This window comes from Branchiostoma lanceolatum, chromosome 11 (assembly GCF_035083965.1).
Source record: "Branchiostoma lanceolatum isolate klBraLanc5 chromosome 11, klBraLanc5.hap2, whole genome shotgun sequence".
In the NCBI taxonomy this organism is placed as follows: domain Eukaryota; kingdom Metazoa; phylum Chordata; class Leptocardii; order Amphioxiformes; family Branchiostomatidae; genus Branchiostoma; species Branchiostoma lanceolatum.
Genome location: NC_089732.1, coordinates 8,469,493 through 8,486,595, shown reverse-complemented (window position 1 = coordinate 8,486,595; position 17,103 = coordinate 8,469,493). Strand labels below are relative to the sequence as shown.

Sequence of the window (17,103 nt, the reverse complement as noted above, 5' to 3'; positions counted from 1 at the left end):
TTCATTAATTTTTAATAGTCAGATACTGTCATCAGCATGCTTTCTCTGAGAATCTGCTGGCTACGTAATACATCAAACTTATTGCTTTCAACAACTTTGGAGATATTACACGCTTTTTGATCCAATCAGTTTTGACTGTTGCGCTTAGAAATAGTTAAAGTTGGAAAGTTTTGCGAAGTTGAATATTCTTGAGGGAGTTCACTTGCCAACGTGAAAGTTATTGATGGGTTTTCATTTTGGGAATAATTGATACCCAGGTGTGTAGAAAATCTTACCAAGATTAGCTACATAAGCTGTCAGCGATCAGTGAAATTTAAAATGAAGATGTCACAGTCCACGAGAAAATAATTAGAATTATCAATCATACTCAGGAGAGCTAATCTGGAGAAAATTATCTGTGCTGATTAACGACTACATGTTGGTAGGGAGTATATTACAGAGTTAGGGCTTTTCCCCCAAGGGAAAACCTGGAGAGTTTTCTAATTACTTTTGGGGAAGTTTTGCGTCATACAAGCATGTCGTACGGCACCAAGTGGTTTACAGAAAGCTCATACATTTGTACACGATTCTTTCTGACAATGCCAATGGAATAAATTACAATGTAATAAAGTTATCTTTTGACAAAAGCTGTGAATTCCTAGCCATGGACGTATGACATTTTGATCGGGTGAAAATTTTCAGAGGATTATCTTCTTGGTTTAACTACAACTTGGACTTAAAACAATGGCAAAAATGCTTGTTCTGTCTTGTGCATACCTACCCTCTTCTTTGAACTGCAAGCTAAACACCATGAACACTCCATTTCCTCCCTAATGCACAGTTAAATCCCGACGAAGTAAGAAGCATTTACAGTACATGTATTTTGACACCATTACATAGTATTACCATGCATGATTGGCAATTTCTAATATCTTCAAGTTATGCTCTACATGTTCATCTTATTTGCATCTAACAATTTTCCCCCAAAAGGGCACATGAGCATCAAGTTGTTCGTTGTGTGAACGATGGGAGACTTATTGAATACCAACACCAAACTGTGACAAATTGGCTGGGGTAAGATTGTGACAACTTGTCTCTAGAATGCAGCATGTAATCTGTATCTTACAACTTCCAAATCTTTAGCTGTGTCCTGCATTATAAATTATACCATTGATTGTCTTGAGTGTGGCTGAAAATCAGGGCTCGTTAATGCACAAAGTCATGTTTCTAAAAAGTACTGAAAAAATTTCTTAGGGTAAAGTAGAGCAAACGTAACTTACTAGTAAGTATATTAAGGCATCAAAAATCCCTTTAACTTGCCACTTACCATAAGATGTAATAAAAGGGAAGACTTGTATACATTTATGTATGATGTACACCATTGCCACAACCTTTCAAGCATTACAAACTTGTTTTCCATAAATTATCTTGCTGACTCATTCTTGCATGACCCCATTATTCTTACCCTCTATAGACTATTCCCTCTGAGGTGTAGAGGAAAATTTTAAACAGGTCTGACAAAATACTCGGTCATCCATGTCACGATAAATTGGTGTAGTGTTCTCACCTAGCTTCTACTCTTTATTCAGTAAACACATTGAACATCTCCAAATGATATTTCCAGAGAGGATGGAACTGAAAATGGGAAAAAAGCTTTTTCAAGTAGCTACTAGTGCAATACAGCTTTGCTACGGTTGGCATTTTTTTAAAGCACACCGGGCCATTCCTCCTCTTCTCGATAAGTGTGTTGGGTTCTTTTGCGTATAGAGGTTTGACTCTTGAGACTAACACCTAATGCTCCCTAATACACAGGGCAACTGGCTTTATGCCACTCCAAAACTTTGAAATGATGATGCAACTCTTTTCCAGTCGTGCCCAGGCACAAACCTGGACTGCTAGCTCTGTGGAAGTTGAACCAGATGATAAACTATTGGCAGGAAAAAAATCTGCCCGAGTGTACGATTGCCGAAAATTCACTGCCTGTACGATGTTCACACCCACAATCTTTCCCATTTCCTTTCCTAAAGCACCACAAATCATATCTCAGTGCTGTTAACCTTTGTAACCTTAGGCTGCAGTAACCAATCACAAAGAGTCACACAACGTCATAGGGTAAAAATTGACAAACACGATTACAAGCAGCACAGTGTGACTGTCGGCATTGCCGAAAATTTACTTATCAAGCCAGGAAACTAGTTTACTACATGCGGTACCGCATAATGCAATGACACTTGCATCGCTGCCTGTAACATTCAGGCTCATACATATAACGGGAGTCGCCCAAACATAGGACGTTTTTTTACGCGCTCGAACTCACAGCGCTCCATTGCTGGTTGCCAGATAATGGTCATGTTTTAATGAATGAATTTTGAACACATTCATCTAAAGAATATACATGGACAAGAAATGTATTCATACTGTTCATGGGCCCTTCAGGCTCCGAGTTACAAGCGGCAAACGCTGTGAGACGTTTTCACGAATGTACCTTCTGATTTAGTGCTACGCCAGATAGTGTGCCTAACTTAGTACGCTTTGGTCATTTTGCTCTCTTCGGAAGTTGGTGATGAAGTTAAGGAAATGTAAATAAGGCTTGAAGTCTGCTATATTCAAGGTTTCCTTTGACCGGAAAATTTTGACAGTGTGCACTTCTAACGTCATGTGAGAAGGGCTATATCTAGCGCATCCCAGCTCATGTTTTGGCGGGAAATAGGCTACTACGCACTTTGCGCGCGGCCCGACGTACGTCTTGCATGCGACCCGACTTACAAAATCATAACGAAAAAACGACACCGCTTACATCAACAATACTCTGTCTACTTATTGGGAAATATCTTCGCCATATCTGTATTCAGTTTCCTTTTCATAGACGGTACCAATCACATGTTAGAGCGTTACAAAGCTGTGCGTTGAATCGCCGTCCGCCACTATCGCGGCCCCAAAAAATGGCGGGAAAACAACGTTGCCAGACGGCAGCGATGTCTACGTTGTTTTCTTTGGTCGGTTTTCTTCTCAACAAACACTTAAAGACCCAATTTTTGTGTGTTTTATGAAGTTATATTTCTTATGTGTATGATAGTTGTATATCTGCTTGGCACAGGTCGTATAATTAGGTGTCGGGCCGTCTAGCTACGCAGTGACCCTCTACTCAGCGTTGCCATCATTATTGTCAAAATACTATTCTCGACAAAACAAGAAATGAATATGTACACATATGTTATGAATGCAAATAAAAATTATGTGCATGGACTTGGTTTATTTATCTTCCTTATGAGCATAGTCAGTGGACACAAACACGGCGTACTTATGCATAACAAGATCACTAAAAAATCCGTCCTAAGTTAGGGCGCGTCCTAAGTTAGGGCAACCCCCGTTACATAGAACATTACCAGAAAGTCAAGCTTTGCAGAGATAACTGTCACAAATCTTGAATAGATTAAGTTTTCTTTATAAGACAATTACAAAACATTGGTATAGAACAATATCATCAACTTCAAGCATAATTAAATGTTTAAACAAAAGTGGTCAGACACTAGAAACAAGCTTGTTGTGTTAAATACATGATCAAAAACTGTTGATTTGACCTGAATGGGAGGGCACCATTGCATAATGACCATTCCAATGCAGGTGAAAATTTCATTAGACCCAAATTGGACTATTTCCATGAATTGATTGAAAGCCCAACAGCTTACAAAAGGCTGAGAAAAAATTAAACTGTGGCAATATCCATTAACCTGATCTTAATTTGTGATGAATATGAAAAGCATGTTTAATAGTAGGGGTCATTTTATGTAATACTATGATGTTTACCTCTGAAGTAACCATTTGGCACCCAATTCCCTATTGGTTACAGAGTAAGACAGCAGGGAGAAGGTTTAACATTTCACAATGCCTCATTTCTTATAACATAAACAAGTTTTTACTTCAAATTCCCCAGACAATCTCCAAAACAAGCGAAGAAACAAGCACATCAGGAGGTAATCAAGTGGAACTGCCAGCATCAGCCATGCAAACAATCTGCTATGGATAAACTGATTACATCTCCAATTCCCACAGAGTTATTATAAGGAAGTAAAGGGATTTTCCATATTATCCAATCAGTTTTCCAGCCAACTTTACTGAAATCCTGCCATATGGTAGCTACTTATTAATTAGACTGCATGTAGACAGATCCTATAGAACCAGTCTGCAAGTTGATCCATCTGTCATATGATAAAGTCAAGTACTCTCCAAATTGGCTTTCTCATCTGTAATTGCATATTGGATTAAAACAAAAAAACTACATCTTTCACTGTAATTAAAGACACAATTTACCATTCATTTTTTTTGTTGAAAAATATTGTTTACAGAAAGAACTCTTACTCACACGAACCACTATAGAGTTCTAGAAAACACTGAAATTTGTTGTTAGCGTAGCCAACTTTTAAAATGCGACACGGAAAAGAAGCTCTGTGATCCTTCAATTTGACTTTCCTAAAACATCTGCACACCGAGAATCTCTTATTACATCTACATTTCTGCCATGACATTTTAATGGCGTAAGCACTTTTCAGGAGTCGGTATTACTGCAGCAATATCTCAGTAGGGGACACGTAATCAACACACAGCCATCATTCTAACCACTCAGTGATCTTCTCCCAGACCCAGGCTTGCTGCTCTCAGAGTCTAGCTTTGAAAGAAAGGGGCATGGATCAATATACTGTTGTGTTCTCTGTAAGTGAAAAATGCTTGAATTGTCCTGATTCCGGCTAAGTGCCTTGGGTATGGCGCACTTCACATTGGAACCAATATTTCTATCAATATGTGGTACAAGTGGCAAGAATACATGACATCACATGCTAAGTCTATTTGTTGGGAGGTGGGCATTAGACAGGGCTGTGGCCAAACATTGTGTAGCCTAACCTCTGACTGAGAGCAAAAATAATTTCTGCAATTAGCAAAAACATGTACAACCTATAGCTGCAAGGCATGGATCACTTTTCGAATAACTGAAATAGAATAATTGAATTTCAAGCTATAGACATCAGGTTGGTAAGGATAATTGCAATCTGACATATTCCACTGGTAAAACAATTTAGACTAAGAATGGTGGTGCATGGCCTGTGTAGAACAGCTAAATCTAGAATATATGATCTATAAGGATGTGAAAGACTTTGCATAAATTTGAATATATTGGTATATCATGTGCCACTCAACTTTCTGGAACAACTGTGAGTGAACAGTAAAAGTGCAAAGTTCACATGACTAATGTGTAAAGTTAAAATCTGGTAGAGGTCATACAACTGATAAATCAGCACCAAGGACAGGCTTCCCCTCTCTACTCCTGATGGACGTGGAAGGCTGCAGAACAACTCTGAAGCTTAACTTAAATTACAAAACTGTCCCCTTGGCTTTAAAGCCTGATGTATTCTATCTCCAGCGCTGCCCTGTTGATACCATGGTTTCGTGTTTGGCATGCATTAATGGAGAAGAATTCCAGCCATGGGGGAAAATGATACCATCAAACACAGCTGGGTGCTGTAATGGACATATCAACAGTGTGCGATTACAAACACCCTCCGAGCCATTCTAGACAACTACCAGCCCCATAATACCAGATAGCACTTTAAATTCAGGATTTTCCAGTCACGAGAAGGTCGTGATAGGACAGCAAAGGGCACTCCGTCTTTCAAGGGACTGAGGGCACAGACAGTGTGCTATGTCAGTGGAATCAATAATTCCTATTGGGAATTTCAACTGTATGAGAATACCAGTAAGCTAAAGCTAATGTTGACCTGACCAAAGGTCTGTGACCGCTTGCACCCCACATACCATTTTGTTTGTAAGAATTTCAAATAAAGTAATACAATAGAAATTCAAATAAAGAGTTTGTTCCCATATTATTTTTATTCAATTTTCATACACACAAAAAAAGACATGCATGACACAGGCACAGAAATCAAAATAAATAGATAACACAAAATAGACACATTTCCAAACAGTGACAAAATCATTCAAATAACGAAAAATATGCACGGAACCTGTCATTAATGATAACTGATAACCATTAAAACATAAACACTAGGAGATAGTTGTTATCAAAATAAGAGTTTCAAGAACAACTAAAGAAACAAGAAGGCACTAACAATAGGCTTCAACAAAAGCATCAATCAAATAAAGTGTTACCTATAGCAAATTCCCCTTTCAACAAAGTCGACATAACAAGGAAACGCACAACACAAGGAAGCGATCTGTCAAGTGTCTAAAATCTTTCACCGAGCAGTTTTACTACCATTTTAATCAAATACCCTCACCACATCGGGCAGATAACGGCACACTCGAACGACTTTTCCTCGGACTCCGAAGGTCAATGCTTCCGGCTAATGCAGGGCATATCCATTTGTGGGATTATAATGGTGGTTAGATGGAATATAAGTGCATCAGCGACCCAATTTCGGAAACTACAATTTTGAGTACTGCTCTCTAATACTACTTGACTCCTTCTTATTGGGTTCAACTTTTGAAATATTGAGAGGAGACCAGCTAAGTACCCTCGAAAGAAGTTTCTTGGAGAATTGATTTTTCAAAGGGTCTACGAAAATGCTTGAGGATTTTTTCAACAATAAACTTACCAACACAGAAAAGTGAAGAAGAAAATATCAAACTTTCCTTTTTGCAGTACCCACACATGTACATAGACATAAAAAGGACAAAACTACAAGCAGAAAATGCAGAAAACTACATGTATCAGTAATGACTCGCTGGAAGCAATTTGTCACAGGTAAGTGCACATCTTCAACAATCGAAGAGTAATACTTTGCTCTCTGCACTTCCAGCAAATGCCAGGACAAGCAATGCATGGCAAAAGGATTATATTGGCTTCTGTGTACAAAATGGGGGCATGCTGCATATCAGAAGTCAATACTATTCCATTTGTGCCCTGGTGTGGCCAAATGGTTTTGCTACGGTTTGCGTCCAGCAACTGAAACTTTTCACTGCATGCTCCAGTCTGGTAATGGCATTTGCCATGAGCAACTTTTAACACTTTTTTTCCGCTGGATTACAGCGATCCATCTTACAGAGACTTTTGCTGTCATACTGAATTGAATGCTTTACCTGTCAAATGGATTCAATCACACGGTCACAACAACTTGGAAGCTACAGCTGGCAAATGGTCACAATCACACGGTCACACTAAATTGCATGCTACACATGGCAGATGGGTGCAATCACATGGTCATGCTAGATTGGATGCTACACCTGATAGATGGACACATATCTTTGTGTCTCATCTACAAGCTGATGAGACAGTACAATGAGGCCATGCCTTGGTTCCTGCATGTGAATGTAAGTTGTCCAAGATTAATCACAGTCCGATGGGACCCAATAACCTATCCGATCACATTTTACCCTGACCTGGACGCCATTAAACAGTGGTCCCATGAGAAAGATGAATCTTTCACGACACATGGCATACGGTTCCGTTCATTAATCACTTCTTCATGCTCTACATGTACAAGTGTGCATGACTGAACACACGTCACAGGGGATGTGAGTATGACCTACAGGTATACTACGCTTTCCCCTCTGCATTTTCATAACCTCTGAATTGTGCTGCCCTTCAGCCCAACAGAGCAGTCAGTGTAATAGGGAATCAGAGGTGGCTTTTTATACACTGAATGACTTCTAACACCAAGTACTGATTCCAAGTACCAACTTTTTATATATCAGTACGACAAATAGATAAACTTTCCAATAAAAGTAACATAAGGGCCCCTGGGACCTAATGGCTTTAAAAAGGAACATTTTGTACATTCATTTCCACATATGATTTTGAACTGCATGATTTCTGTATGACGAGCCATCACACTAGAGTGACTAAAAGTTTATCCAATTGAAAGTAGTTCATGGAAGTAACTAACAGCTGTGTGTAGTTTATATTGCAGATCATAATGCCACAATGAACAGGGACAAACAACTGTAACAATTAAATTTACCCTGGAAAGATTCACAAGTACAATATCTACATGTATAACTGTTAACATGACATATCAAATAATTACCAGTGGATGCTAACTCTGAACCTCAAGCCCTTGCAACAGACTTTGACTTCACACTTAAAAAGTTAGCGACTATAATTATAGTATAAGAGAAATGCATATCGGATTTCAAATATATCCTAGTCCAACACTCAAACACGCAAACATCAAATAGCAATAAACTTTCTGCAGTAATAAGCAGGTGCCTAGTAAAAAATAGATGGCTAACATAGTAAATAGCTTATAACCCTTCAGGTGACTTAAGAAAAGGAATTGGATCTATGCCAGGTAGTATAAAGCACTCATAACTACACTTTGCAGCAATTGCCCAAACCTTTAAAGGGAATACTGACATCCAACCTACAATTTTCAAAGCCGTTGAGTACGGTACTAAAAGTGGGAGAAGACATTAACATTTCCCTAGCCAATAATAATAGATGGGTTATTACATGCAATTTCGCTGAAGCAGAGATGAACAAATAGAGATCCGAAATGGAAACTATTATGGGGAAATATCAAAGGCTGGGTGAGCCTTTCCGAGAATTGAAACTACCCTGCGATGATGTGTACTTACTTCAGGTATTGCAATTTTCACCCATGACTTGCTGGCGTAAAAACACAACTCGAAAGCTATTACTGAAATTGCCTTCCATATCAAAGGGGTCTAGAGGATGAGCAGGCAGAGAGATCTTCCAAAGTTCTTCTTTTGGAGAGGAGGCAGGATTAAAGAGCATTGAAGTGCCCTATCTCATTGGCACTCAATCTTATTACCAAAACTTTAGTCTGAGCACCATTACTGTCAACTATCTTGGTTTTTCATCCTTTCCAACGTCATTTGGCGGGATAGAACACATCCTTAAGTGTGCCGAGAAATGCCGTGAAAATCCTTTTTAATCTAGATACTGTAGAAATGGAAGCCAAAGACGCCTATATCTATACAATGTCGGGCAGGAGCAGCGTTATATCAAGTGGAATTAATGTCTCAGGGCTTTCATCCTTTTACGGTCAATCTTCCTTTGGCGTGTAGCGCAGAGGCGAGGCGAACTACACTTCATCGAGCTCAAAGGTTGAGTGCTTTTTTGATGGCAGGCTCATTTGTACTAGAAGTAGAAGCCCTTAATCATCCAGATGATGCGCATACATCACATGACTGAAAGAACAGAGCATTAAACTGTAGCGGAGCTTGCTAAAATGTGGACATCAAAACAGGCAATCAAATTTAAAGAGTTCTTTCTGGATTGGTACACGGAGGTAGACAAAATTTTAACTTTGAGGACTTAATCAATCTAATGTAAGCCTCATTGATGTACTGAAAGCCAGGCCCCTAGAGATTATACACATATATTGTTTATCACTTTGGTTTGGTAGGTAGACAAAATTTTGAGTTTAAGAACTTAATCAAGTTAATGCAAGCCTCATTAATGTATTGAAGCCCTGTATTATAGAGATTATACACATACATATTTTGTTTATCAAACAACTGGGAATCTAAGAAGCAAAAAAGGCAACCCTCACATGAATTGGAAGCCCACAAATATGTAATGCATTTAAGAGAAGTGATTTGAGTTGCATTTAGGTTTTGCAAAAAAAGGACAATTCATATTCAGAATCAAATCCCTTTTTGCATTAAATGCATAAGAATAACATAATGTTGTTGAAATTTTTCAAAATTTCAAAATTTTATCCAGGTGCTTGAGTAACTATTTTTGCCGTATATAATGTTATCTTTGAGGACTTCAGATTAGAGTGTAAAACTTTGGACAGATGGCAAGCAATATATTTGAGAGGATAGGACTGTTATATTGAAAAGGCAACAAGTTTATCTTTATGATTATATGGTGCAAATTTATGACAACCCTTGTAGGTGCCAGGTATTAATTAGGTAACTCATGAGCTGCAAAATTAATAAACAGTATGAGATGGGGCTTATTGCTTTATTGGGGCATGAGGTGTTTAGCTTTGACAGCATTATCGAAAGCAGCAATCCATGTCAATTAAATGCTAATGGCAAACAAGTCACTGACACAAATGACTTACTGTAAATGCCTTAAGGTTTGCAGGGAATTACTTCGCTGTAGGGAGAAAATGGAGTGTTCATATGATTTTAATCTTGCAGTTAAAATAAAGACGGGCAGAAGACAGAACATTCAGACATTTTTGCTGTGGTTTTAAGTTTGCTGTGAAGAGGTCACTGGGAACATTAAAACACCGCGAAAATTTAATCATTTACAGTACTGCATTATTCACCACTTAAGTGCTTCGCAGGCAGTGTAGTATGCCCAGCATAGTCCAGACCACACAGATTTAGATGTGCATATGCAGTCATCATGATACCTTGGTCAAGGCAGTGCTTCCAGCACAGAATTGCTGTTGCGTGCAAGAAGACAGCCATGCATATTAACTGTCAAGTTTGGAGCGTACTGATGTTGAAAAAGTGAATGCATTGCCGCCATTACTGCCTGATCTATCAGAAGAAAGAAATACAGTGAATTAGGTGATAATAGATTATATACATGTACATAATAATAATATATCTTTTTTTTTAGTTTGACAGACGACAGGACTATAAGATGGTGGATGCTGTGTGGGTTATAGATTATAGCATATCACGGTTTTATAGCAATCAACTCGTAATAACTGTACACAAAGTGTTTGTCAGCCTCAAATACAAGCATGTATTTGTTATGAATCTTGGAAATGAGCTATATATACCTATCAGATACATGTATGTTCCTTCTTCAGCCAACTTTCTTCAGCCAACTTTTGGGACATGAGAGACAAACTGCATGTCTTAGAAATATTGGCAATGAGCACACCATGCCTTTCTGGTACCTTGAAGGAAACATTGCCAAAGGAAAAGCAGGCCAAGCCAATTTTCTGACTTCAGTTTGCTTTTAGTTTCAGCTAAATTTGACTGGTTTCCTGCCATATTTCAAACCTCCCAAACGACCCTAATGGATCCCCCGGGCCTAAAATATCACCGTGGTACAAATGGCTGTTTAAGCAAAATGTCTTGTTCAATTTGTCCCCTACAATTCACACATGTTTGTGGCTTAATTGCCAACATACATCAGACACCCCAGCGCCTGAAACAGCCACTTACGGCACAAACAAGGATGACCTTTCCTCGTTTTGGCATTATAATAGAAAGGTGCAAATGTCTCCCATGATGGAAGAACACATACACACCTTCCCCATCTTTGCACTAGCTGCTTTATCGGTTGACAGTATACAACGTAATGGTCCTATTGGAGCACAAGGCAAAGCAAAGGTATAGTGATGAATTACTGGGATCTGGAGCCCAATTTTAGCCTTCCCTCCTTTGCAGGAAAAGCAAAATGTGCTGGATCAAGACTAGTTGTCTGATCGAGGCTTACTCTGACAGGACACTGGAATGGAGGACGGAGGCTTCTAACACTGCTTTTATCCAGGACTATTTTTTTTCTGACAAAAGTAGGCATTGATCAGGCTATTTGAGACTAGTGATGGTCTTGTCATTTAGGGTCCGGTTTCCAACTAAAAGTAGTCTTTCATTTTTGTTGAAAATCCTGTTGTCGTTTGCAACACCAGGATAGAAATACAATGTACATCAAACATTTTGTTGCCTTTGGGTTTTCAGAGGGCTTTTATCTTAAACGAGATCCACTGTGATATCCATTGTTTTTACATGCAGATTGTGAAGCAAGATTTGTGTCCCAAGATACATACTTTACATAGTCATTGCTCATCATTCGTGCATTATCAAACTTTTCCTACACTCTAGCAGGTCCAGCAGGCTTTTTGGCACAATCCTCTATTTTCCCATTACACAATTTTTACATGTAGATTTTGAAGTAAGATTCACCTCCCAAGCTACAGGCTCTATACATTCATTGTTTATGGTATCAAACTTTTTACAACCGGTAACACATCCAGGGGGCTTTAACAACTATCTGCTGTGCTATCAATTACACTTTTTTACATGCAGATTTGGAAGTAAGATTTCTGGCCCAGGCTATGTGCTCATTTCATTAATCATTGATAGTATCAAACTTTTCATAGCCTTTAGCAGGTCTAGAGAGTTATCCACACTGTTGTACACTATTGTAAATGCAGAAATTGTCGTAGGGATTTAATTTCGCGGTAGGGAGAAAATGGAGTGTACGCGGTGGTTTTGAGCCTTTGAAACAATAGTAGTGCTACAGTCACACGATGGAACAGCTTTTCGCTGTAGTTTTGAGTTCGGAGTAAAGACTTCACCGCAAAAGCCGCAAACATAAAACCACCGCGAACATTTCTGCATTTACAGTATTTGGAAGTAAGAGTTAAGCCTGGAGCTAGGTGGTTATTTTCATTACTATTCCCACACACGCACCACAAAGAGTAGTGCACAATTAATCACTGATCTTTCCAGCAGTCCTCACCCTTGTGTATCCAAACTGATACCTTCTCTACTTTGAGAGATTTACGGTGGGCAAAGCGTGGCTTGGATGTGATGTGCATGGCCATGTATGTCAACGCAGGCGTGCAGTTCTCAAGGAAGCTTGGTGGCGCTAGCTAGGAACTGCCTCCTCAGGATTCATCTCTAAGGGCAGGCTTTGACATGGAAGACTGGAATAAATCTGGCAAGCACCCAGGACTGGTTACATGAAAGAAATCCTTGTCAGAAATGCCATAAATAATCCCAACTCCTGGGGACAGCTGTACTTTTCTTCTGTAAGTTGAGTTATGTGGCTGTCTCCCGGTACCCTCAGAAGTGGGAACTGTGGCATTTACTCTACAAAGCACCAATGATTACACTGACTACTGAACATTATTCATAACACACTTCCTGGCAATGTTGCAGATGTCTAACTTTCCTTCTGAATCCAAAGTAGGGCACCCTTGTATTCTGGTACAGGTATTTTCAATGTTAAAGTGATAAAATCCACAATATGAAGTTTTAAACATTAATTTGAATCAGGTTTGATAATTAAGAAAATATTTTCTAAAAGCGAGTTTCTGGAAAAGACAGAAAAATTGTGCAGTATTCAAAACAAAGTTGAAAGCTTAACCATTAAAGGGAAACACTTGTGAAAATTGCAATATTTGCAAAACATGAAATAAAAGGCTTTTCCCCAGACAACACCTTATCATCCTCCCTGGTCAACTTCTAAAGAGGAAGAAAAACTACTGGCCCTAATAGACCTAAATTAAAGATAAAATCCTCTGATCAAAAAGGAGATTGATCATTTAAGGCCCATTTCACGGCTGCTCCTTTTCAGCAGCACTCTACAAAAACTGCAATGTATATGTAAATAGGTCATCATCCAAATGTGACTTTCTGCTGGGTTGGCAAAGTAAAAGAAATACCAGGGGATTACCAAGCGCTCGCCCTTAATTGGCTCTTAAAGAGATAATCATCAGTGTTTTGCTGGGATCTTTGAAGTCTATGAAAACTACACATCACCATTAAGAACTATTGGCCATGGAGGGAGGACACTTAGGACAGGTGAATGAGCAATGACCCCACAAATTAGATCGACAGGAAGGAGGGTGGACAGTCAAGAGGTGGTAAATTACATCATTAGCATTTACTTTGATTGGGGTCAGCTAACGTGTAAAAATCAAACGAGAACAAATCACCCCTTGCCCAACGGAAAATTGCTTTTGCCCTGGAGGCAATTGCTTAACTTGAAATTGTCTCTATTGCTTAGAAGTTCTTAGGAGGCCTATCCAATCTGATCTAGGCAAAGGGGCTCATACAGATCCACAAACATTGATTTGGAAGAAAACTGATCAGTTCCCTCTTTTCCTGACCTTTTGATTACTAAACCACACTCAAAATCAAAAAGTTGAGATTCAGTATTCGACCGGTTCCCACTTTATTCGTCTTTTTCAAAAGTCTAGATCATACTCTAATGTGTAAAAGTCTATGGACAGCTCATATAACTGTCACTATCTCCTTTCTTCAGCTTGAAGACCCAAGACTCTTGGTCCTCTTCATGGCTATAAAAACAGACTGTAATGCAGAAGAAAGTTGAAAACATTTCTAAATCTGTAACAGTAGTATTGTGACATGTCAATATAAAGACTGGCACTTACGATTCTTTTGCTTCTTGCAAGCCACTCTGAAAGTCCTTCCAGGCAAAGTTGTCACCAAAGCCTGCAAAAAAATGAAGAAAAAGATGCCATCAGTCTTAAAGACCCATTTCTGTCACATGAGATCAAGTCTAGAAATTTTATAGGTCAATATGTGCAAAATAGATAGTGCTCTGTGACATTCCATGATCTAGAGGGCAGCAGTTTCGCTTCCACAAAAAAAGGTCAGACTCTGAGGTTCAGATCACCAAAGGACCAATTTGCAGTCCTTTAGGATTGGAGGCCCTGAGGTCTCACTGGACCCGTGGCACGTTGGCAACCTCGCTGCGACCAGGCGATTTAACAAAGCATTCAACGAATTTCATTAATAAAAAAACACTATTTTTATGCATGTTTTGTTGTCTTTTTAGTCAAAGTCATGGGTAAATCAAATCCAGTTTAGGATGCAGCGACGCCGCCAACGTGCCGCAGGTCTTAAGGTACTATGATTCCATGTTTAAGGACAGCCACACCGTGATAACCCACCACACATACAGATGAAAGTAGGGGTACAACAGTAGCTGGTCTTGATTAGTCTCACATCGCTGCATGTAACATATAGCCTGCCACTCAGATACTAACTCAGAGAAAATTGGCACAGCCTCATGGTTCGAGTTCAAGGCCAAATGGCTAACAGCTCATTCTGAGTTGATGACACCGGGCCTGCTGGTTTCCATCTTGTTCAGACCTTCTCTTCAGAATGTAGACACAGTTCATGACAGTGCTCATGGCAAGGTCTTGCAGCAGTGTAACACTACGTAACCTTTATGGAGGTAGTCCTGCTATCCTGATGACCTTTTTGTATCCAGATTTATCAATGAACTTCCACAAGCCAACTTGTCATGAAATGCTACTATACAGGATAATTATGATTTGTACATGTAGTCCACAAGTTCTTATCAATAAATATTATCATGATTGTATGCATGATGTACAGCAAATGGCCACTTCATTGCCAAGATAAAAAAGAAAGACTTTCATAGATTGTTTTTAAAGTGGAAACTAAGCAACAACAGAAACAGAAGTAGTGAGCAAAACACAGCAAGTGAAACGCGCAAAATAGATTTCAGATGCTGTTTCAAGTTCCAAACTTCAAAACTCGTGCAGCCATGGTCCATTTTATAGCTAATAGTCCGTGGCTTTGCCCACGCACTATCGCTGCAGGCCTTACTTTGGTATACATAAGTAGTACCAGAGCCATGGTGCAAGACCGATTACTGCAAGGTCAATGTGGAATGAGTGTGCCAGCCTGTGAAAGAATCTCCTTTATTCATAACAGCATTTCGCTCAGGCTCTGAGGCCTTTCAGGAACTTCATGCATGCGGCTGATTCTGACAAATGAACCCGAGGTAATAGAAAGCACTGAATCACATCCAAGCAGGCTCCTTCCGGCAAACTGTCAGTTACAAGCTGCGTGGGGCACACATGGAAGAGATCTGAGGAGGCAAATCCTATGTGTGTTGGCACTGATACGTTTCGTTTCACAACTGGAGTGCAAAATAATGAGGACTTCCTATGGTTAGAAAATCTAGTTAAAACAAAATTGGTCCAATTTGTAGGTGTTAGGTAACAAGCACAGTACTAAAAAAAGAGTTTTCACATCTGCACGGTGTTCAGATACTTCTTAAATGGCAAACTTTTCTGATAAGATTAAATATGGATTACTTACAACAATGTATGGCTGCAGAACTTCAAGAGGATGAAACAAAGCTGTGGGTGTCATTGATTTTCTTTTTTTCTTTCTTACACTAGGAGATAAATCTTTACTTCTAAGAAATCAGCTCAAAGTAAGGATTGAAATGGAGGCCATGACTTAATTCAAGAAATGTGTTACAGTCCCAGCTTTGAAGGCTGTACTTTGTTGTTGCAACATTCTTTCTTGCTTTATACATGAAACAAAATACAGAGTTAAAAGGGTCAGTATATGTGACGCACTGTTCCATTTTCAAATCTCATTTAGTGGAAGTACGGTCCATTTCTTGACCTTTCTCGCATCTTTCCCTTCAATTACTGTTCCCCCATTAGTCAGGTTGCCCTTGATCTCTCAACCCCTCCATTTTCAGAAACGCTTTCTGACTTAAAACATCTCAAGATGGACTAGCTCCATTTATGGCAAATCCCATCTTAAATGTGCAGCATACCTTACACATTCATTATGAAAGTTTTAATCTGAGAACAATTTGAAACCAAAGTCGCTCAAAATCAAGGAGAATAAAGGTGAAAAGACACACAAAAGACACATATTTTTCCTTGATTCCAAACAGAGGTTCATAAAATTTTCTACATAAATGTAAACATGGCCTATTCTACCCTGCAGCTACATGTTCTTGTATGTATGCTACTGTACCAGAAACAAGCTACACCCGGAGGAAGAAACTCATTTTGGAAAGCAAATGAGCCGTGGAACGTCATGTACAATGCATGAGGCTAAAACTGGAGTTAACTGTCATATATGTGGCCAGGAAAGTTCTATCAAATAAATGGAAAAACTATTATATTAGAAAACGAATGATACTTTTTTTGTACACTAAATAGACATAAAGGCACAGATTGCACATTTACAAACACAGTAGGAAAACAGGCCTAGGAAGAAGAGCCTACATAACTGGCATCCCAAGCTGTGAGCACAGATAGTACTATTCAAAACTTCAGCAGGAAATCCCTCTCTGTCTTGATAAATGCTTATTTGGATTGCATGTTACACTGTGATGGGGAGACGCGCACACTGAGAAGGACATTTTCTTAATGGCTCAACAGACGTCAGTTCAATAATTCTAAATTACAGTAATGGGCAGTCTCTCATCCGGAGCCAGGCATGGTTTTCTCATGTTAGCTGCAGTTATGGTAAGTGTCAAGGCCGGAAAGTTCCCACAGGAAGTCAGAGGATGCAGAGTTATTCCACCTCAATTTGACCCCCACAACCTTGCAAAGAGATGTATTAATGCATAGCAGCCCCCTCTGTCCCGTCTTGATTCAACATACAATGAACATCAAAGTAGCAAATCTCATA

The 17,103-nt window shown here is 39.2% G+C and overlaps 1 protein-coding gene across 1 annotated transcript in view; it reads right to left on the bottom strand.

Moving 5' to 3' along the window:
- LOC136444437 (thioredoxin domain-containing protein 12-like) overlaps positions 1-17,103 on the bottom strand; it is a 102,003-nt gene that overhangs the window by 59,191 nt on the left and 25,709 nt on the right. The window contains exon 2 of the mRNA XM_066441984.1: positions 14,058-14,118. Within this exon, the coding sequence (XP_066298081.1) occupies positions 14,058-14,118 (61 nt within the window). The remainder of the gene's footprint in view (positions 1-14,057; positions 14,119-17,103) is intronic.